Source organism: Anolis sagrei, chromosome 1, assembly GCF_037176765.1.
Source record: "Anolis sagrei isolate rAnoSag1 chromosome 1, rAnoSag1.mat, whole genome shotgun sequence".
Classification (NCBI taxonomy): Eukaryota; Metazoa; Chordata; class Lepidosauria; order Squamata; family Dactyloidae; genus Anolis; species Anolis sagrei.
Window position 1 is genome coordinate 230765232 of NC_090021.1, and position 23211 is coordinate 230788442.

Genomic DNA, 23211 nt, shown 5'->3' on the forward strand with positions numbered 1-23211 from the left:
AAGTCCTATCCAATCTGAAGACCAACAGTGTCTGGTTGGCAAGATCTATCATGTAGCTCTCCAGAATAGGTTCTTTAATATAGGGTATAGTAAAGGTAAAGGTTTCCCCTGACATTAAGTCTAGTTGTGTCTGACTCGGGGGGGGGGGGGGTGCGCTCATCTCCATTTCTAAGCTGAAGAGTTGGCGTTGTCCGTAACACCTCCAAGTTCATGTAGCCGGCATGACTGCATGGAATGCCTTACCTTCCTTCCGAAGCAGTACCTATTGATCTACTCACATTTACATGTTTTTGAACTGCTAGGGTGGCAGAAACTGGGGCTAACAGTGGGACCTCACCCCACTCCCTGGATTCAAACCACCAACCTTTTGGCAAGTTCAGCAGCCCAGTGGTTTAACCCACTGCGCCACTAGGGGGTCTGTAATATAGGGAATACCTTTTCCTATAAAGGATAATATTCCTGCCCACTTTTTTACTACCAAGCAGATGGTCCATCATAGCATCCTCTAATTTATTCCTCTTATCCTTTTCTTCATCCCCAGACTTCCCTCCAGTTTTCCACATAAAATTGAAGGACCAGGTATTGCTGGAAGGAGATGCAGTGCAACTTTGCTGCCTTCCCGCAGCCAGCCCTGCCCCTCGTATTTTGTGGATGAAAGGTAGGTTATGCACGTAGAGAGACTATGTTATGGCTGGGTTCCAAATAAAGAACCAGCTCCCAATATCAGGAAAGAGTATCCTAATTCCTACCTAACTTGCCTTACTATATACAGAGCTTAACTATCTTTTATTTATTTTATTATTTATTTACTTTACTTGTATACCGCTCTTCTCAGCCATCAGGTGACTCAGAGCGGTTAACAACCAGTATCAGCAACACAAGTTTTCCATCCACTTAGCAATCCCCCATTGGTCCAACTGTTCTGCTGCCAAATTTCAGTGACTGGATGTCACCCAAGGCAGTTTCAGCCTTAAAAATATTGGGAGTCAATCAAACTTTGTAGTGCTCTGAAAGCTTTCATTTAGAGGGTAAATGAAAAAGGGAGAAGCCTGTGTAATGATGTTGTTTGAGTAAAAGGCATTGAATGTTTGCCTTATATGTGTACTGTAATCTGCTCCTAGTTCCTCCAGGGAGATAAAACGGAATATAAATAAAAATTGTTGTTGTATTTGTTTTTGTTGTTTTTGTTGTTCTAAGACTAAAATGTAGGTATAATGAATTGTGCTACCACCATTTTGGTGTGACACAAATCCTATTCCCTTAACTAGTTGTTACCCAAAATGGCTCCCTTTACTGGAGCCCAGGTATATACCAGAACTCCTTTGGAATTTGGACATCTTAGTTTCATCTGGAAAGGGAGATATTCTAGAAATTTTGGTACCAGGTTGGAGAGGAGAAGCAATAGAGCTAGAAAGGAATGATGAAAGGCATTGTGCAATATTGATAGGCTTTCTATGCTAGATCAGTACTCCTGTCTTCCACAGATAAACATGCATTGATATCAGAAGGAGTTCTCAACATTGTAGCATGCAAGGATGGCCGCCAGCTGCTCACCATCTCCAAAGTTTCCAGGAAAGATGCGGGCTTATATGAATGCAATGCTACAAATGCCCTGGGTACTGCCACCAGTTCCTGCACCATTGCTGTGGCACGTAAGAAAACATAGAGTACCTCCTAGGACTAACTCCTTCCCAACATAAACATGTGAGGCCCTTTCTCTGCTACATCTTTTGAATTAACTTCTCATTTTCATACTTACTCGGAACAGGGCTTCCTGGGAGACCAGGCACTCCAGAAATCCCCCAGAAGTATAGGAACACCGTTCTGGTCCTCTGGAGGCCAGCGGATAGCCAGGCATCTTGCACATACACACTGGAATGCAAGACAGATGGTATGTAGATATTGGTGTCCCACATATTCCCAGGTTCTTTGTGGACAGACCATTTGTAGCATCATATGTACCCCGTGATCTTGTTGTTTTGTTGTGTGCTATCAAGTTGTTTCCATCTTGTGGTAATCCTAAGGCAAACTTATTGCAAGTTTTCCTAGAAAGATTTACTCAGAGAGTGTGACTTTTCCAAGGTCACCCAGTGGAACTCTGTGGCTGAGCAGGGATTTGAATCCTGTTCTCCAGAGTAATTGCTAATGCTCAAAACACTATACAGTGTTGGCCTTCTCCCTATGATTTTACAGGCAGAAGTAAGTTTTTTTCTTTTGAACTTACAGTGCACCAATTGTCACCTGTCCAATCCCACTGCCTTTGACTGGCTGCTTGTTCCTGAATAGCTAATGGTGAATGGAGACAAGAAAGTGTCCCTTCCTAGCCTTCTTTCACCACCTCACTATGTTATATACAATCCAATGGATGCAGCCCAAAACTCGGGTTGATGTCCAACGGTCCTCATCCATGTGAAAGGATGAGGATTCCCCAAGGCCTTGCTCAAATTGGATTCCTGCTTTATCACTTCCCATTTTCATAAGCTCCTACAAAGGAGCTGTTGCATTCAATGATGACATGGCCATATGGAGCTGAGATTTGCAGCTGAGATTTCACAGTTGAGGTTAAGTGTAAGATGTGGCAGCCAAGGATGTGTGTGGTGTTTCCAGTTGCAAACATATATTTCCAGTATAGTACTGGAGCCCCTGGTGGCACAATGAGTTAAACCCTTGTGCCAGCAAGGCAGTTTGAATCCAGGGAGCGGGGTAAGCTGCCTGTTGAGCTCTAGCTTTTCATGTGGGGACATGAAGCCTCCCACAGCATGGTAAAACATCAATCATCTGGGTGTCCCCTGGGCAATGTCCTTGCAGACGGCCAATTCTTTCATACCAGAAGTGACTTGCAGATTCTCAAGTCGCTTCAGACATGAAAAAAAAGATACTGTATTGCCAATCATTCGAAGCACAACTGCTGTGTATTAAAGTCTTAAATGACTTGGGAGCAAGATATCAGATCCCTCTAAGAATTACTTTATTCCACTTGTGGTTGAATTCCCTGCCTTAGGAGATCCAACTGCTCCTCTCTTTATGGGCATTTTCAAGGTGTTTCTTCTTACTTGTATAACTGTCCCTTTGGCTTGCTTGAGTTTTTTTCCTGCTTTATGTAATTTTAATATATGGCTCCTGATTTTTAGCTTGTTTCTTTGTTCATTTAGCCTTGATTGCATTAAAGAATGTATATTGGTTCAGTTGTCAAGTCACCTTGGGGATCTCCAAGAGGTTGAAAGGCAGAAGAGAACAATTTTAATCTATAATATTATGCATGCCCCACATAGTACTAGGTCGCTCTGTCTCTGAAAGAGTCACTCCAGCAGCTGATATCTCCGTGTTCCTCCCCAGGAGAGCATGAGTGGAAAGTAGTCAGCTTCGGCATCGCTGATTGCTACTTCAACGCAAAGGATCTGCCAGTGGGGAGCAGCATCAAGTTCCGCGTTGCCTGTGTCAACAAGGCCGGACAAGGTCCTTACAGCAATCCCTCAGGGAAGGTGTTAATTGAAAGTGCAGGTAAAAAGAATACAGACTTCCTTCCTTTTAAATTTATTTGAAACAGTTTTAGCCAGCTTTTCAGCTCAACCTCCATGCATTCAGAGCCCTTGTTTATTCATCAGGTAAACACTCCCCCAGTTTACAATCTAAAATAGTGCATCTTAAGTTATCTGATGTGGGAGAATGGCAATTTTCTCCACACCAACACTACCCACTGTACTAAATACCAGTACCATATTTATGCCCACTGGCTGGGTTGTTTGTTTCTTTCTTTGAATCTCATCAGGTACCAATACCTCAGGGACCAACACTAGTCTACAAAATACCAGTTTGAGTATTACTGGTTTAAAATATATGACACAAAAATGGGGGGGGGGGGGAGCTTGGAAGGAGATGGAAGTAAAATATATTGATAATAATTGGTTCTGTTCAATATAGGTCATAATATGGGCCAGTTATCTGTAGTAATGTACTTGTTATATAGTCAAGTCAGGGCACATGTTCCAAAATCTGGCTGCCAAGCCCATGCTGTTACCACCACGATGCATCCAGTATGGAAGCAAGGGGTGCTGTTCATTCTTCATCTGGGCCTGCCATAATTTTGATTCCCAGTCTTATACTCTCAAAGGACTCCCCTACAGATTTATTGTGGGTTTTAGTAGTGAAGCAGACCTATGGGTCCTCCTCTTCTCTTCCTCCCCCTCCTTCTTTGTATCTAACTTATACTCTTTTCTTTACATTTAGAACCCAAAGCTGCCAAAAAGAGTACAACTGCACCAGAGAAACTCACTTCTACCAAATCCTCGCAGGCCCTTTTGAACCAGTCTCCCCAGACAGAGCTGAAAAACACTGGTCCTCTTCCGGCCACCCCTCCCAGGAAGCAGAAGGGGGCAGGGTTGCCTGTGGGAGTACAGGGGTCACCTGCCCCACCAGTGACTCAGGCCAGCGAAGGGAAAGCAAAGCTCCCAATCACAGCCCTGGTTCCATCCAACAAGGACACCCCTGCACCTGAGGGTCCAGCCTCCTCTGAGCCAACATCAAAGCCTTCCAGGACAGCATCTTCCCTCAGTACCCACAGTGGGTCATCCATCTCCACCCTCTCACCTGCTCCAACATCCCCTGCCAGCTCTCCCACTTCCAAGTTCTCTCCTATCTCTCCTGCATCACCAGTTCCAATGGCAGACTCACCAGTAACTGTCTCTCCAAGAGCTGTCCCATATGTGGCCACCTCTTTCGTCTCAATCCCAACAAGAGTTCCCACCACCCCAGAAGGTGGACCCAGTCCTCCAGTCACCCCAAGCATGGAAGAGGTGCCTTCTCAACCACGCTTCTTGAGCCGGAGTGTTACCCCTGGCAGGGACACTGGTAGTACTGCCCAGAGCAGACTATCCTCAGCTGCCAAAGATGACTCCTCCTTGCGCCAAGGTGTCCCTCAAAAACCCTACACCTTCTTAGATGAGAAAGCAAGGTAAGGTTTCTGTCCTTTGAACACAGGAAGTTGCTATCTCCTTAGTTAGGGGTAGTCTACCCCATTATTACCTGTCTCAGGGAAGAGTGTTTCTCTCGATAAACAGGAAGAGATATTTCCCAGCTCTGACCATAAACATTTTATGGCTGGAGATGCCAGGGATAGAAGCTTTTCATCAGAATGTAAATCGCCATGGAATAGTGCAGGGTCCTGAAACTTTTTAAACAGAGGGCCAGGTCACAGTCCCTCAAACTGTTGGAGGGCCAGATTATAATTTGAAAGGGCTGTATCCGGCCTCCAGGCCTTAGTCTGAGGACCCCTGGAATAATGGGTATTCTGTTTCTAATATTGTTGGACAGAACAGACCTTAATGGGTTCCGGCCATAATAAAAGCTTGTGGTCTGTAGTCACTCAATACCAGCCTACTCAATTAACGTAACAGTGTTTACTGCATGACAGCTGTAAGTATTGAGTAACATCCACTTCCTCCAGTCAAGCTGCAGGAGGTTAAACTTTCTAATTACATCAGGGTAATAAAAGGTAGAATGCATCCTAGAAGCTACATTTAGTCTTCACTATTCCAGTGTCCATGCCCAAAGTCTTCCAGGCTATCTGCCATGCCCAGAACCTTAGAACTGAAAAACAGTTTTGGATATTACAGCTTGTGGGAGGAACAAGAAGTGCTAATAATCCAGGAGGTGCTTTTTTGAAATATCCCAAGCACAAGTATCTTTTTTTCCTTTTGAATTGTGGTGCAGAAACTGTTTCTAAATGTGAATATTACACATTTCCATCATTACAATAGGAAGTCAGAAAGAAATATCCTGTTTCTTTTGCCATAAGAAATGAAGATGACATATAAACAGCCATTGATAAGACAAGCTTCATGGATAATTTGGACCACTCAGTTCTGCATCATTGGTGTCTCTGTTCATTGTATTGTCTTGTATTTTGGTGGGGAAAGATGCCTCAGATATTATTGGGCAGACCTAGGAAGTATCTGAATGTGCATTGAACATGTTTCATGTGTGTATTTCCAGGGGGCGATTTGGAGTGATCCGGGAGTGTAAGGAGAATGCCACAGGCAAGCGTTTTATGGCCAAGATTGTGCCCTATGATACAGAAGGCAAGCAGAGTGTCTTGCAGGAATATGAGATCCTGAAGGGGCTGCATCACGAGCATATCATGGCACTACATGAAGCCTACATCACACCTCGATATCTGGTGTTGATAGCTGAAAACTGCACTGGGAAGGAAATCCTCTACCACTTGGTTGAAAGGTTTGTTGGGGGAAGGGATGGGATGGAGCCCAGGTGCATTGGGCTTCTATGTCTAAGACAAGCAGGGATGAAGCAATGGCAGTTTGGGAAATAAAGTCTGAGCAAAGCCAGCTTTAAAGAAAAAAGCAGTAGTTTAGCTTTAGCCTAGGGTTATAAAAGATATCCAAAGTTTTGGCTTTGCTTCCACTACAGTCTGCCTCTGTCTTTCCACAAAAAGCTTTTCCAAAGTTGATACTTCATGCTGATCAGTTCAGATTAATTTGAGTATTTAAGCCTCTGTATGATTAATAGGACTTTATTTATTTATTTATTTGCTTTATTTCTATACCGCGTTTCTCAACCTATATTAGGTGACTCAATGCGGTTTACACAGAATTAATTACCACACAATAACAATTAAAACATAGCATACACAACAGCAAACACACAACATTCATACAATGCCTCGATCTCAAACTAGATCCAGTCTCATATCCTTACGCCGTTCCTATGTTCAGTTTACCGTCATTCTGTGTGCAATTGCGCTGATTAGCCAAACGCTTGCTCAAAAAGCCAGGTTTTGAGCTTCTTCCTAAATGCCAGCAGTGAAGGGGCCTGTCTGATGTCGCTTGGTAGGGCATTCCATAACCGAGGGGCCACCACCGAGAAGGCCCTATCTCTCGTTCCCGCCAGCCGCGCCTGCGATGCAGGCGGAACCGAGAGTAGGGCCTCCCCGGACGATCTTAATGTCCGTGTCGGTTCGTAGGAGGAGATGCGTTCGGAGAGGTAGGTGGGGCCGGAACCGTTTAGGGCTTTGTAGGCTAGTGCCAGCACCTTGAATTGTGCCCGGTAGGGAATTGGCAGCCAGTGGAGCTGGCTCAACAGAGGAGTGGTGTGCTCCCTGAGAGCTGCTCCTGTTAGCAACCTGGCTGCCGAGCGCTGGACCATCTGGAGCTTCTGGGCAGTCTTCAAGGGCAGCCCCACGTAGAGCGCGTTGCAGTAATCTATACGGGATGTGACCAGAGCGTGGACTACCGTGGCCAAGTCCGACTTCCCGAGGTACGGGCGCAGCTGGCGCACGAGCCGGAGCTGTGCAAATGCTCCCCTGGCCACCGCTGAGACCTGGGGCTCCAGGCTCAGCGATGAATCCAGGGTCACACCCAAGCTGCGAACCTGCGTCTTCAGGGGGAGTGTAACCCCGTCCAACACAGGCTGTAACCCTATGCCCCGTTCGGCCTTTCGACTGACCAGGAGTGCCTCTGTCTTGTCTGGATTCAACTTCAATTTGTTCACCCTCATCCAGTCCGACACAGCAGCCAAGCACCGGTTCAGGACCTGAACAGCCTCCTTAGAAGTAGGTGGAAAGGAGTGACAGAGTTGGACGTCATCTGCGTACAGATAACACCGCACCCCGAAACTCCGGATGATCTCTCCCAACGGCTTCATGTAGATGTTAAACAACATGGGGGACAGTATTGAGCCCTGCGGGACCCCACAAGACAATGGTTGTGGGGACGAGCAGCTGTCCCCCATCAACACCTTCTGGGTACGATCCTCTAGGAAGGACCTGAGCCACTGTAAAACAGTGCCACCAAGGCCCATTCCCGCGAGGCGTCCCAGAAGGATACCGTGGTCGACGGTATCGAAGGCCGCTGAGAGATCCAGCAGGACCAACAGGGACACACTCCCCCTGTCGAGCTCCCTGCGGAGATCATCCACTAAGGCGACCAGGGCTGTCTCGGTACCATGTCCCGGCCTAAAGCCAGACTGTGCCGGATCCAGATAATCCGTGTCTACCAAGAATACCTGGAGTTGTGAGGCCACCACACGTTCCAGGACTTTGCTCAAAAAGGGAAGATTGGAAACAGGCCGATAGTTGACGAATTGAGTGGGGTCTAGTGATGGTTTTTTCAACAGCGGTTTTATGACAGCTTGTTTTAAGCTGGCTGGAATATTGCCTTCCCGAAGGGAGGCATTAACCACCACCTCCACCCACTCGGCCAATCCCCCTCTGGCCTCCTTTAGAAGCCAGGATGGGCAGGGGTCTAGGATGCATGTGGTAGCTCTCATTCCTCCAAGTATCTTGTCCACATCCTCGGGTTTCACCAATTGAAATGAATCCATCAAAATAGGACAAGCAGATGCTCGTGTTACATCCTCAGAGACTGCCGTTAACGTGGTATCCAGGTCAGAGCGGATCAAAGCGACTTTGTCCGCAAAGAACCGAGCAAATGCTTCGCAGCGGGCCGTCGAGTTGTCAGGGTTCCCATCCGGAATGGTGGGGTTCAATAGCCCTCTGACAACTCGAAACAGCTCCGCCGGACGGTTCTTTGCGGACGCAATATTGGCCGCAAAGAAAGCTTTCTTTGCCGCCTTTATTGCCACGGCGTATGCCCTTAAGTGGGCAATAAACCGTGTTCGATTTAACTCGCTCGGGTCCGAACGCCACACGCGCTCTAGTCTCCTCTTCCTTCGCTTCATTGCTGCCAGCTCCTCGTTGAACCAAGGCGCTGGTTTAGCTCGGCTACTTGAGAGGGGACGTTCCGGAGCAATCGTGTTTATGGCCCTAGTCATCTCCCCATTCCAGAGAGACACCAGGGCTTCAACAGGATCACCAACCGAGGTAGCAGGAAAATCCCCAAGAGCCGTCAGGAATCCACTCGGATCCATAAGCCTCTTGGGGCGGACCTTCTTAATGGGTCCCCCACCTCTGCAGAGGTTGGAAGGTGTGGTGAGTCTAAATCTGACCAGATAGTGGTCGGTCCATGGCAACGGAGAGGTGGATAGCTCCTCGACACCGCCACCTTGCTCCCATCCCTGACAGAAAACCAAATCTAATGTGTGTCCCGCACAGTGGGTGGGGCCAGATATTTGTTGGGACAGCCCCATGGTTGCCATGGATGACATGAAGTCCTGAGCCGCTCCTCCTAGGGTAGTCTCGGCATGTACATTGAAGTCCCCCAGCACAAGAAGCCGTTGAGACTCCAATGCCAGGCTCGAGACCACCCCCGCTAGCTCAGGTAGGGAGACCGTAGTGCAGCGAGGTGGGCGGTACACTAACAGAATCCCTATTCTGTCCCGGTCGCCCACCCTCAGGTGGACACACTCGAAGTTGGTTGACTGTGGATGGGGCCTCTGGTCAGAGGGATAGAATTTTTGTAGACCACCGCAACTCCGCCTCCCCGCCCTCCAGGTCTCGACTGGTACTGTACGGAGAATCCTGGTGGACAAAGCTGGGTCAAATTAACTCCTCCAGCTTCATCCAGCCAGGTCTCCGTAATGCACGCCAGATCTGCCCGCTCATCCAAGATTAAATCGTGGATGACAGATGTTTTGCCGTTGACAGATCTGGCATTCAACAGCACCATCTTCAACCCAGAGGGACTGCCAACCTGGGTACACCCACTTACCAAGTCAGGAGACCGATTACAGGTGATTAAGTTTTTTTTCCTTCTTTCCCTAGGCCGAATTTGGGTTGTTAGATTTTTACTATTTCTGGGCCGAATTAGCCGAATTAATGGTCTCCCTTTCCCGTATCTCCCCCTCCCCGCCACGGACTCTATGGGGGCCCCCCGGCCAGTGGAATGCCCTTCTTCTGCCATATTGCACTTGGAGTTCAGAATTTCATCCCATGATTTATACCAGGTTATTTGCTTTTGCCACTCAGTCTCAGTCCAATTCTTTCCTATTCCTGGAATGCTAATTCCAGAGTCCCCCCACCTGTTCCACCCTCTATTGTCCTCCCAGTCCACCAGTAACACAGTAAGCAGAACCCAAGGGAGGAATGCTGACATTGGGGAACAGAGTTGATACAGGGTTGAGGTAGGATGTTAGGCTTCAAGTAGCAGTAGATTTTAAATTGCTAGGTCTTAAAGTGCTAAAAATTTAGTCTGAAGCTGTTAAGGTGCATAAGAACTGTTAAGGTGCATACAATAACGCGTTATCAGAAACTGGATTGCTATGGTGGTCACTTAATAGCCTTAGTTATACAGGGTAAAGTGCAAGATGTTGGTTAAAGTGCTGATCGTTATATAACTTAGCAGCAGTTGGCCCCTATAAAGTGCTAACAGTTGGAAAATATGGCAGCAATAGATCAATAAGGTGCTGGTGGTTGGAAGACTTAATAGCGTTGGCTCATATAAAGTGCTGGCAGTTGGCAGAGAATTCAGCGTTGGCTCAGATAATAATTTACTAGCGCAATAAATGTGCAAGTGTGCAAATTGATTGAATAGTCCTCAGTCCTATTGGTGGGTGTAAAGCCCAGTTGGTCTCTCTCCTCCCCCTCCCACCATCAGTGTCAGGGTCGGATGACCGAGGGCCTTGCAATAGAGTGACGGATCGCTAGGATGGCCACCGGAACTGCTGATGAGCTGGATAATTCCGGAAATGGAGGCAGTAACGCGGTGGATGGCGTTACAGTAATGGCGGTTGATCACAAAACATGTAACAGCAGTTATGTAGCAATATATATAGTTCCAACCGCTCAGGAGTCAGCCTAACAACCGTGAAGTCAGTGATGCTGGTTAGGAGCGTTGCAGGCTAGAAGAACACGATCGCCGCAAAAGATCTTGAAAACGCTGAGTCACCACGCGGCGTTGGTCAGGCTCTCCCCGGAAGGCGCCGAGTCACCGCTGGCTCACCCAGCTGAGCTTGCCCCAGCGATATCAGCGCGCGGGAGAACCAGCCGGGACGCCTCCAGACCTCGGGCGAGTTGGAATGCGAGGCCTGTCTCAGTTGGTATCGTGGAAGAATCACACCTCCGAGTGCCGAGGAGTCCCAGCTTGACGCGGAGGGATCGGCACGACGTCCGGGGAGCGGGGAACGGAGTCACGCTGGGGACGCAGGCTGAGGGTTCAGGTGGAAATCAGGGCCGGATCACGCCGTGGGTGCAGATGGATAATGCAAAACGGCCAAGTCGCTGGTGCCGCAGCGCTCGAAGCGACAGCCAGCAGCCCCAGCAACTCTCTCCGGCTCGGCAGTCCCTCGGCAGTTCCACAACCCGCTCCGACCAGCTCAAGCCGCGGGACGGGACCGAAGCACAACAACACAGGCAGCACGGCGTATACTGCCGAACTCCAAGGGCGGCCGCCCCGACCTCCCTCCGGTAATCGTCACAACGGATGGTAATTGGCGAGCTGGCGGTTAGATGTTCCAGGCCAGGCTAGACCGAGCAAGCAGGCTGGGAGGGAGCGTGCTAGGCCGTATCGGTAGTAGCGGCCTTCGCTCTACCTCCTTCTACTCCCTTCTTCTTTCCTCCCTGGTTTTCCTACTCAGCTCCCCTCAAGACCCCCTCCGGGGTCCTGGGGAGAAGCCGGTTCAGGAACCGATGACAGGAGTACAGAATAGGGGTGGATGGAGCAGATTAAGCTCGGATTAAGAGCAATCGCCTTACCCGGACGGGAGGTTAGCTGTTAGCAAGTCGCCATCTTAACCGGAAGTCTTTAGGACTTTAGATGTACCACCAATGAACAGAATGGCACAGTGGAAGGAAAAAGCAAATCCTGTATATACTTGAGTATAAGCTGACCCGAATAAAAGCCGAGGCACCTGATTTTACCACTAAAAACTGGAAAGTATAAGCTAAGGATGGGAAATGCAGCAGCTACTGGTGAATTTCAAAATAAAAATAGATACCAATAAAATTAGATTAATTGAGGCATCAGGAGATTACATGATTTTGAATATGTATATAAAACTGTAATTTAAGATAAGACTGTCCAACTCTGATTAAACTATTATTCTAACCTTCTTCAATGTAATGTGCTTATGTATCCTTCCAATAATAATAGAGAGTAAAATAATAAATGTAATAAAAATAATAATAGATTAAACTACTGTAAATGTAACAATAAAAAGTAAAATAATAAATGTAATAAAAATAAAATAATAAATGTAATAAAATGTAATAAAAATAAAGTAAAATAATAAATAACCTTGAGCATAAGCCGAGGGGGACTTTTTCAGCCTTAAAAAGGGCTGAAAATTTTGGCTTATACTTAAGTGTATATGGTGAAATAGTTTTACCACCTCCATTTTTGGTCCTGCCACCCCCAATTGATCAAAATATTGTGGTTCCAAAAGGAAGGGCACCAGTGTGCTGCTATTTTACAATTTAATTTTGACTATATTTGAGACCAGGCCTTTGACCTTTTGTGGTGAATTTTGCATCTCTCTTTGGAAAGATAAATTGCCACTCATGCCATAAATGAATGGAATTGTAATGTACTAAGGGTCATATTTAATGACACAATAAAGAGGAAGGACAAAATGCAGAATTTATTAGCTTACGTTACAAAAACAGTATTGGTCTAAGAGTATAAATGCTGTACTTTATGGATTACAGCTCTGTGAAATCCCAGTGTCCATGCAGATTGTGGTATTCTGTGGATTATAACACAGAAGAAGATTTTTTTCAAGCTATGAATTTACTGGGTTCCAGAGTCTTGTACTCCTAGATCAGTGGTTCTCAACCTGTGGATCCCCAGGTGTTTTGGCCTACAATCCCAGCCAGTTTACCAGCTGTTAGGATTTCTGGGAGTTGAAGGCCAAAACATCTGGAGACCCACAGGTTGAGAACCACTGGCCTAGAGTATAAGGCAGTTCCCTTAAAGCCTGGCTGTTTTAAATATTCAAATTCCAGATTAGTAACCAGGCCTTATGACTATAAGCTGAGGGGTTTGTTGTTGAAGTTGAAGCATTTCAATGAAGCTTGTGTATAATGTATTTTGTTTTATGTGTCCTCCTGAATTCCTCAGCCTGGGTCACAAACTAGACATCTTCCTTAAGCATTCTTCAACTGCAGGCAGATAGTTAATGAACGGAGCAGAACACAGAGCAGCTTAAGGGAAAGACTAGTTATATATATATATATATATATATATATATATATATATATATCTGAGAAACCATATGAGGCTATGGCCAAACAATTATATGGCTTCACTGTGTGCCCAGACCAGACCTCCAGGGTGTCTCTCTGCAACTGATGATACTTTGTTGTGGCTTAACTTCAGGTGTATCAATCTAGGCCCAGACAGAGCTTCTTAGGATTCCCTTATCCTCTTAATTGTATGTCTGTGCCTACAGGTTCCGATACTCAGAGGATGATGTGGTAGGATATGTAATACAGATCTTCCAAGGGCTGGATTATTTGCATGGACGGCGCATTATCCACCTTGACCTGAAGCCTGATAACATCATTGTCTCCACCCCAAATTCCATAAAAATAATTGACTTTGGCAGTGCCCAGACTTACAATCCATTGGTGTTGCGCCAACTAGGGCGTCGGGTTGGCACGCTGGAGTACATGGGTGAGTATATGCATGACATGCCGTATAATTGGCTAGGGGGACGATGGAGATACTGTGTGCCAGACAAATGTGAAATAGATATAGCATGAAATGAACCTACATAGGCTACTGCATATACACAGCTAATGGGTTCAAGATGTATTCTTGTGAACCTACAAACAGAGAAGGAAGAAAGTGGGCAAGGTTTTTCCCCACCATGTCTATCCAGGTTAGGCCTCATAGAGATTTGGTAGCATCTTCACCACAGAGCTAATGAGAACTAGCCAATTGCAACCAATGGGATTTTCCAGCATAACGAGCAAAGCCCTTTCTGAGTTCTGGGTTTTGCCATTTTTTGAGGGAAAGAGATGATTTTCTCCTTTTTTTGCAGCTCCTGAAATGGTGAAGGGAGATCCCATTGGCTCAGCGGCTGACATCTGGGGTGTGGGAGTGCTTACATACATCATGTAAGTATGATTGGAGTAGGAAACTAGTGGAAATGGGAAAGCAGAAGGGCACAAGGAGGAAGTGAGATTAGATGGGTGCAATCAGATCTCTTTCTGACTCATGTCCACTGACAGTACAAGAGTAGCTAGACAAGTGCCTCCAGGATCATATCTTACATATTCTTTGCTAAATAAGAGTAGTTCCCACAGAATTGCTCCTTGATACTTCATGGTTTGAAGAACTGGATTGATAGGCAAAGGATATATCTTATGCGTCCGTCATCTTCTCACCTCACTATATATTCAACTTTGTCCACCAGGCTCAGTGGTCGCTCACCTTTCCTTGAAGCGGATCCCTTAGAGGCTGAAAGCCGAATTTTGGCAGCCCGTTATGATGCCTTCAAACTATACCCCAATGTCTCCCAAAGTGCTGCACTCTTCATCCGCAAAGTACTCTGTGCCCATCCATGGTGAGTGAATGGCAGAGAAAGGAAATCTTAAGAACAGAATATCTGTATGCACTGGTGCAGGCCAAGAAAAGCTGTCATTTCCAAAGAGCCTTTGACTCACCAGAATTTGTGGATCCTCAAGGCAAATCTCACATGAAGGAGGCTTCTCCTTGCAAATGACAGTCAATGTAGAACAAAGATTTTCAATGATTTCAAACCATTTTCAAAAGGCCTGCTGCATTCTTAAAAGAGAGAGATATGTTACAAGACTGTATTATGTCCACTGTCTTCAGCAAATGGAATTAAGAATCCTATTGGCAGTTCCATCAAGAATAGATGCACTGAAATCAATGGGATTTACTGAGCTGTTGATTCACCTTTCAATAAATGATTCCGTGAGTTTGCTCTAATTGGGGCTACCAATAGGATTCAGGTGTGACATCGTAGCCTTTTGCAGAATAAGTCCAGTAAATTCAATGGGACTTACATACAGGTTAGTGCATGCAAGATTCCCACCCCATAGCAGGGCTCTTGGTGAGTGAGGATAGACTTCTTCTAGGAGCAGAATATCTGGGCTCAATCTTACCTCATTGCTATTGTTGGCTGATCCATAATTTCATGCTCATGCCTTGTATGCAAAAGATCTCAGATTCCTTGCCAGCTCAAGATATAGGTGGAAAAAACTTCTACCAGAGACCTTTGATAGCCGCAGTACTGTAAGTATAGACAATACTGAAGTAAATGATGTGCCTGAGGCAGCTTCCTTTATATAAGGCAGCTTCCTTTCTGTTTCCTGCTGCTCTGGTTGCACTTAAGTTTCCCCCTTCTTATGTGCAAGGAGGTGAGGGCTATGGAAAGATAAACTTCTTCCTTTTGTCTTTTGGGCTCACAGGAGCCGTCCCACTCTCAAGGACTGCTTTGCCAACCCTTGGCTCCAGGATGCCTACCTGATGAAGCTGCGGCGCCAAACCCTCACTTTCACCACGAGTCGCCTGAAAGAGTTCTTGGTGGAGCACCAGCGTCGGCGCAGCGAGGTGGCCACCAAGCACAAGGTCTTACTGCGCTCCTACCACGGCGCCAGCAGCCACATGCCCTAGCCGTCTGCCCTGCCGGAGGAGCCACAGAACATTCCAGCAGGGGGCGAGATGGGCCAAGCACCGTCCACCCAGCCAGGGTGAGACCGGTTGATATACCTCATGGTTCAAGAAGAGTCGTCAGCACTGGCCGCTGTGTTCTTCACTCTGCCCAGCCAATGCCTGGCTTCGAGGGGAGTGAGACAGTGCCTGATGACAGAAAAGGGCAGACCGACAAGAATTACCAACTCTGGGGGTTGGGTTCAGGGAAGGGTGACTTGCTCTGGGAAATACAAGGGGCCTTGAAGCAGTGCCAAGGTCAAGGCCAAGGCCTTGATTTTTCCTCCTCAAAATAACTCCTCCCTCGGGGCTTCCATGGGCCTCTTCTTCATTGTGCCTAAAAGTGTTGCATTTTGATGCAACCAATCCCTTTTGTTAACTAACAGCATACCCTAAACATGCCTGGTGTGAGGTGTGAGACATCTTTTCCCTTTTTGAACCCAGCAGTTTGAGCTGGGAGAATAAAAAGAGGAGTCAACCCCAGAGTCTTGTGATGGAGAAACCTAGCAGCACCTGACAATCCACCACAGGGTTAGACTGGTTCTTCACTGCCATGAGTGTTTGCGTTCCTCAAGGCAGGGCCTGGGGTATAGGCTGGGCGGATATGCACTGAAGACAAAGCTCAAATATTGGAAACCAGGCAAAAACAAGGAATAGCAAAACTAGAGGGAGGTGAAGAGGTGCTGGCCATGTTCCTGGGATTCCTGCCCAATTTCCTCTCCCTACATAGGAGTCCAGGAGAAGCTAACAATATAAGGCCAGCAGTTCTTCAATGTTTGCATCTGACCCATGTACAATCCTTTCCTGCAGCCTTCCTTGCATTTTTGCACATGCTTTCCTAACATAAATGCACACAATAAGGTCCTTTCTTACCCTTCAGAACTGGTGCAAAAAAACACACAGCTTCTTGATTTGTGTATGTGCTCCAGATACACCCTCCTCATCTGCATAATACCCTCCTCTCTTTTCTGAGCTTCTTTGCTTCACCCTATCTTGGGATCATGCAAGATGAGTCCCATACAAAGAAATTCAGAGCTTCTAGAGCAGGCATGGGCAAACTTGGGCCCTCCAGGTGGTTTGGACTTTAACTCCCACAATTCCTAACAGCCAGCAGGCTGTTAGGAATTGTGGGAGTTGAAGTCCAAACCACCTGGAGTGTCCAAGTTTGCCCATGCCTACTCTATAGTCTAGACCTACACACCTTCTTCCTTTGCAGTTAGGCACCAGAGTTTGGAAATGTTACTTTTTGGTCTAATGCTCCCAGCTTGGCCAATGGTCATGGCAACTGGAAGAGAATTCTAGTAGTGGCAGTCCAAAAATGTAACTTTGTCCTGATGTATTAGGCACACACTTGGCCTTCCTAGCACATATATTATTCCTCAGTTGGTGGGCTAATTTTACTATTTTGAGGAAAACTGAATGAACCCTGTAGTTTTTATCTTAGCTTTTCTATTGCTTAGCCTTGGTCTGTTGATGGGAGTTAGTTGTACCTCTGTTCTGAAACAAGTGCATTAATTGGGCTCCTGAAGTGCTTAAACCACCTCAGCAGCCCAAGTAATGATTTTCTTTCTTTTCTTTTTTTCATGAGACTTAGGACAAAAGCTGGAGACTTTCTCCTTTTGTTATGTAGCCCAGACAAGCAGTGCCCATTAAAGGTGAGGCAGGGCTGAAAACACAGGAAGCTTTTCTGAAAATCTGTATATTGTTACAGCTATAGGCACTCAGTTAGGAAACAGATACTTTGGTAAACTAGGGGAATGTTAGAAAGTGCTATCTTTTCAGCAGAGAACCAAGGCTTTGGCCAGGGTTCAAAACCTACAGCCTGAATGCAGCTATTCTGCTCTATCTTGGTTGTGGGAATCCATGATTCCAGTTCCCAATCTCTGTGCCCCTTTCTCCACCACCCAATATTTCTGGATTGTGGGGATGCTAGTTTCCCTCTGGCAAGAGCAAGCAGAACATCCTGGGCTACTTCCAGACTGACCTTACCACAAATAAATTATTGCTGTTCTACAGTAAGTTACAAGTTGAATTGTAGTTGACTTTCCAAACAATGTGGTTATTACAGATAATTCAATATATGTTTAGCCTGCTACATTCTCTCCATACCAATAACCGTGATTAGTTGGTTCATGAAATGGAAAGTGCAGTTTACAACCTCTTGGGAAAGAATAGCAATGCGTACTTCCTGCAATCCTTACCTACATTTTTTAAAAATCATTTATTTATAGTGTTAAGCGCTTGTTGATGTAAAGATGAGTAATGATCACTATCCCTGAAATATCACCAACCTTAATTGTTAAGCATTCAATTTGGACTGGAGGTAAACACCGGGCCTATTACATAAAGGGGAAAAGGCACACACTGCTGAAAATGAAAATTACTAAAAATTCCTTAATTACAAAATTAGTGTTGTGACACTACAGCAATTTTTAAAAAATATTTTGGGAGGAAAAGTGAATCAGAAGTATAAATTGGCAGTCCTAAGTCAACCCTTTAAAAAGTTGCATTCAGAAAGAGTTTTAAAGCACTATGTTACTTTCATTGGGGTAGTATTTTATTAATATTTTAAATATACCAGTATATAAAAAAATAAGAGAAAAACTACTAGGATTATGAAATGGTGTCCACCACAAGGGCTAAAATGTGCTGAGTTGTGACAAGTTTATCTGCCTTAAAGGCAAAGCATGGAAAAGTTTTTAATTGCAGTTTCCATAAGCCTCCAGCCAACACGTTCAAGGAAGTTACAGTCCATAAAAGTAACTGTCCCAAGCTCTTCTGCTGTGTCACTGTCTGTGTAAATGATGGGGGGGTCGTCTGTGTTCTTTTCCTTTCATTCTTTTCATAAAAGCTGGCAGCAGAACTGGGAAAACATTGGAAAATTACAATGGTGATGGTGATCTTCTCCCCCTACCACTGTGAATGGAAATGGAAATTCAATACCAAATCCCTCATGTGGAAACAGCCTGAGTCAAAATAAATGCAGTGGATAATCCTAGTGGCTCTGTGTGGTCCCTAAGAAATCTGAGAGTTGACAGAAGAGCTGTCCATATAGTTAAATATATATTTAAACACATCTATTCCCAGTACCATGGTGGAGGCAAACATGAGTGCCACCAACATTTATATGTATCTAACTACAAGAATGGAAATGTTCTGGGATTGTTTGTTCTGCCTTAGGCAGGGGAAATTAAATACACAAATATAGTATGAGTGGCACCTGGTTTGACAATATAAGTGAACAGCATCTACTGTAGTAGACCTTAGTATGATACAGTAGCCAAAAAAGTCAATGCAACTGTAGGCTGCGTCAACGAGAGTAAAATGTCCAGGGAGTGTTATCATTCCATTCTAGTCTGCTTTGGTCAGACCTCATCTAGAACACTGTGACCAGTTTGGGTAACCATAGCCCGAGATGGATATTGACAAGCTTGAAAATAGCCAAAGCAGGGCAAAATGAAAAAAGGTCTGGAAACCAAGCCTTGTTACAAGATGCTAAGAATGCTGGATATGTTTAGCCACAACAGAAGAAAATACACGATCAGTAAAAGTAAAGGTTTAAGTCTAGTTGAGCCAGACTCTGAGTGGTGGTGCTCATCTCCATTTCTAAGGCAAAGAGCCGGCATTGTCTGTAGACACCCCCTAGGTAATGTGGCCGGCATGACTGCATAGAGTGCAGTTATCTTCCTGCCAAAGCAGTAGCTATTGATCTACTCACATTTACATGTTTTTGAACTGCTAGGTTGGCAGAAGCTGGGGCTAACACCGGTCGCTCACCCCATCCTGTGGATTTGAACTGCTGACCTTCCAGTCAGCAAGTTCTGCAGTTTAGTAGTTTAACCTGCTGTACCACTGCAGCCCCTAAGTATATGATAGCCATCTTTAAATATCTTAAGAGAGGCCCTACAGAACATAGAGCAGTTTTTTTCTGCTGCTCCAAAGGCACAAACCAATAGACTTAAAGTGCAGGAAAAGAGATGCCATTCAACACTTTAGGAGGAATGTCCATAAGAATGACAGTAATAGTTTTTATGACATTGGAATTGATATTGGCATGACATATGGTGATAGAAGCAAAATGAGCTTTCAAAGTAAACTGAAGTATGTGCTTGCAGTGTAAAAGCAGAGGGCGAGTTGTTTTACTGCAAAGAAGTCTTAAAAATCCACAGACTAGCTACTGTTTCTTAGATAAATTTTGTACACATTTGTCTGCTTTGTTTGAACTAAACTCAGGGAAGTTTTTATAGGCTCTAGCAATAATTCTTTCTAGATGTGGGGTTGTTTATTCATTAGAGTTAATTTACAAAAAAGGATTTCTTAAAACTTGCCTGTCATCCTAGATTATGGAAACAGTATAAACAACACTAGCCTTCATGCAATAAAAGTATAAAACATTCCAGTGTAAGTAAACAGGTACATAAAACGCAACAGAGAAGATAAACAAATCAGCATAAAGCTTTTAAATGCCTGGGGAAATAATAGAGTGTCAGTTAAGTGACTTAGTTGTAGGATTATTGAATTTCAGTAGAGCTGTCATTCCGGAGATGGAGTCCACCTACAGAGAAGGTCTTCTGCCTACACAATATGTTTTCCTTAGTCAAAGAAGAAGACTCTCCTCTGAAGATCTTATGAGTTAAGGAGGCTGAAATAGGAAAAGACATGTTCCTAGATTGACAGGTACATCTGCTCTTTGAGCTAGGATTGGAAGTGAGTAAGGAGCAGATATAGAAGTAGTATAATTCCATCTCGATGTCATATATTGTTTGAAATCCTGGAAGCTGTGTTTCACATTATTTGAAACTTCTGAACAGTCTACAAAGGATGCCGTAGCTACAATACCTTAAAGTAATCCAGGTGGAACATTATCACAGCATCAATCACCATACGCCAGCCCACAGTTGCTTGCAGTTTGCAACATTATATTATATGCTACCAAGGTCACAAAGATGAAAGGACATCCTGGACCCAGAAATAAGCCTAATCTTGAATTGAGCATATATATAATTCTCAAACACAAGAATCCACTACCCACAGTACTTTCATCTGGTCAGGATTCAGTTTGAGTTTATTGTCATTCATTTAGCCCTGGCATGGGCAAACTTTGGCCCTCCAGGTGTTCTGGATTTCAAGTCTCACAATTCCAAACAGCTGGTAGTTGAAGTCCAAACATCTGGAGGGCCGAAATTTGCCCATGCCTGATTTAACCCATTAACAACTCAGCCAGTGGTTCAGCTCCTGCACTGCCCCACCTGTTTCAAGATATAATACTGAATGTCAAAAGCATGTAAGTGACTCTTCAGACCTTTTACTCAAAATAAAAGCAATGCAAGTATGGTAGGTGCTTGTGGGAACTGAAAAGGCGCATTAAACAATGCTTGAGAAAATCTGTTTGCAACTGAGATTGGACAATGCATTACTTGACTTGTTTATTAGTCCCTGCTGCTGTGTGTTTAGTAGACATTTGAACTATGAAAGTCACAATTGGAAAAATACTTATAAAAAATTATGAAAGTCCCTTACACCAAATGCCAAAATCAAGGTTTGCTTTTTGGATTTTTTTGGAGGGGAGGGTATTTCAAGTTGTGGATACAGAATGCATGGATACAGAGAGCTGCCTGTACTGTATTCCACTACAGCTCTCTCTGACCACCCCCACCAACCTGACTTGACACTCAACTTCATGGGACCAGTAAAGATGACCAGTGTCTATTGGAGGGTTTTTTTTTTTGCTTCTTTTCCAAATAAATATGAGATTCCTCCCCGCTCACCCTTAAGTTCTGAGAAGATACCTCTGCAAACCTTAAGGCTTTCTCAAATACATTATGTATACCTGGTACCACTTTGTCCTTGTAAGGATTGACTTTCACAATGAGTTTATATATGAAGCTAATGAATTCTGCATTATGAATTGTGGAACAAAGTCTGATCTCCCCCACTTCATACACTTCTACTCACATTGTGCAGTCCTGGTCAAATGCAATCTAGAAGCCACAATTTAGTTGATACTGCTCGCTCCAGATTTTGTGGAGCTCTTGGGGAAGACCACCCCAGCATTTTCTTCCTTGCAAAATTAACCTTCTCCTTTGCCACCATTGCCACCTCTTCCTCATCATTTCTACCACCTGCTCCTTTACCAACCGGAGAGCCAGTAGTAGGCAGACCATGACAGCTGCATCTTTTTGTCATGGGTGATTAAGCAGGATGTAGTGCCAATATACCATAGTGTTTGGCGTGTTAGTTGATGACTAAAGTTTGAATTCCGACTTGCCCAGGAAACACATTAGATGTTCTTGGGAAAGTCCCACTCAGCCTCAGAGGAAGGTAATGGCAAACCTCTTCAGGACAAATCCTGCCATGAAAACTCTGTGATAGGTTTGCCTTAAGTTTGCCTTAAGTCAGAAATGACTCGAAGGCATACCATACAATAACAACAAGAAGGAGGAGCTGTCCAGCGGTCAATGGACCTGCAGTAGACAATCCCACCCCACCCCTCCATTGACAAACTCAATACTAGAACAGTGAGCAAGCATTTGGAGACATGGTAGTATGTCTCATTTGTCTTTCTTCATTCAGCACGAGACAAAGCCAAGCAAATTATTTTGGCACGAGGCGGAAAATCCCATAAGCATTTTTCTACATTTATAGAAAATTAACATTGAAATTATTGTCAGAGTACCTTTATTACTAATTATTTAAATCATGAACCATATCCTGCTTATAATTGATATCTCCACTGCCTAAGTCAGTGCTTCATGTCAGGATGGCCTCAAAGGACAGCAGACATGGACTTCATTCACTTAGACATAGTTTAATGTTTTCCTCTTCTGCGTCAACAGAAATAGAGAAGTATAGCTAGTTTACAAAGGCTGGAGCCATTTAAGAACCTGAATCTTTAGACTAAGGGACTATATTCGAAATAAAGCAAGAGACCTTAAGGATGCTTACATGCATGAACGTATGTGACTTCAAGTCATGTGTCAATTTATGAGTATCCCGTGGATTTCACTGGGTTTTTTTAAAGCAAAGAGTACTCAGAGGTGGTTTGTCTTTTCTGAAATGTAGCACTGGTATCTCTTTGTGGTCCCCATCCAAATACTAACCAAGCCTGACCCGACTTAGCTTTCAGATCAGACAGGTCCGTTGCCTTCAGGATAGCTTTGGGAGTCCATGCTGATACCTTCATTTTTCTGTCATGTTGTTGTTTATTTGTTCAGTCACTTCCGACTCTTTGTGAGCTCATGGACCATCCCACGCCAGAGCTCCCTGTCGGCCGTCATCACCTCCAGGTCCTTCAGAGTCAAGCCAGTCACTTCAAGGATACCATCCATCCATCTTGCCCTTGATCAGCTCCTCTTACTTTTTCCTTCCATTTCCCCCAGCATAATTGTCTTCTCAAGCTTTCCTGTCTTCTCATTATGTGGCCAAAGTACTTCATCATTGCCTCTAATATCCTTCCCTCCAGTGAGCATACATCATACACAGAAAGAATGCTCTGGGAATAATTGAGACATTTGTAGCAGACAATCCACATCACTACAAAAGTTTTTAAAGTAGAGAAAACAAACTTTGCACTTCCATTTCTTTCACAACCTAAGTTAATGAACAGCAGGGATCCCCTCTGCTTTCTCACAAGCACAGCACCACATTGGAACGGGGTTTCCTTGAATCATCTCCCAGTTTTAGT

At 44.8% G+C, this 23211-nt stretch overlaps 1 protein-coding gene across 3 annotated transcripts in view; it reads left to right on the plus strand.

The window, feature by feature from the left end:
- SPEG (striated muscle enriched protein kinase) overlaps positions 1 to 18525 on the plus strand; it is a 148172-nt gene extending 129647 nt beyond the window's left edge. For all 3 annotated transcript variants that reach the window (XM_067460842.1, XM_060772894.2, XM_060772903.2), the window contains exons 32-41: positions 542 to 658; positions 1485 to 1652; positions 1769 to 1891; positions 3337 to 3501; positions 4228 to 4951; positions 5992 to 6231; positions 13297 to 13520; positions 13891 to 13966; positions 14266 to 14415; positions 15287 to 18525. In XM_067460842.1, the coding sequence (XP_067316943.1) occupies positions 542 to 658; positions 1485 to 1652; positions 1769 to 1891; positions 3337 to 3501; positions 4228 to 4951; positions 5992 to 6231; positions 13297 to 13520; positions 13891 to 13966; positions 14266 to 14415; positions 15287 to 15491 (2192 nt within the window). In that variant the 3' untranslated portion in view covers positions 15492 to 18525. The remainder of the gene's footprint in view (positions 1 to 541; positions 659 to 1484; positions 1653 to 1768; positions 1892 to 3336; positions 3502 to 4227; positions 4952 to 5991; positions 6232 to 13296; positions 13521 to 13890; positions 13967 to 14265; positions 14416 to 15286) is intronic.
- The last annotated feature ends 4686 nt before the right edge of the window (positions 18526 to 23211 follow it).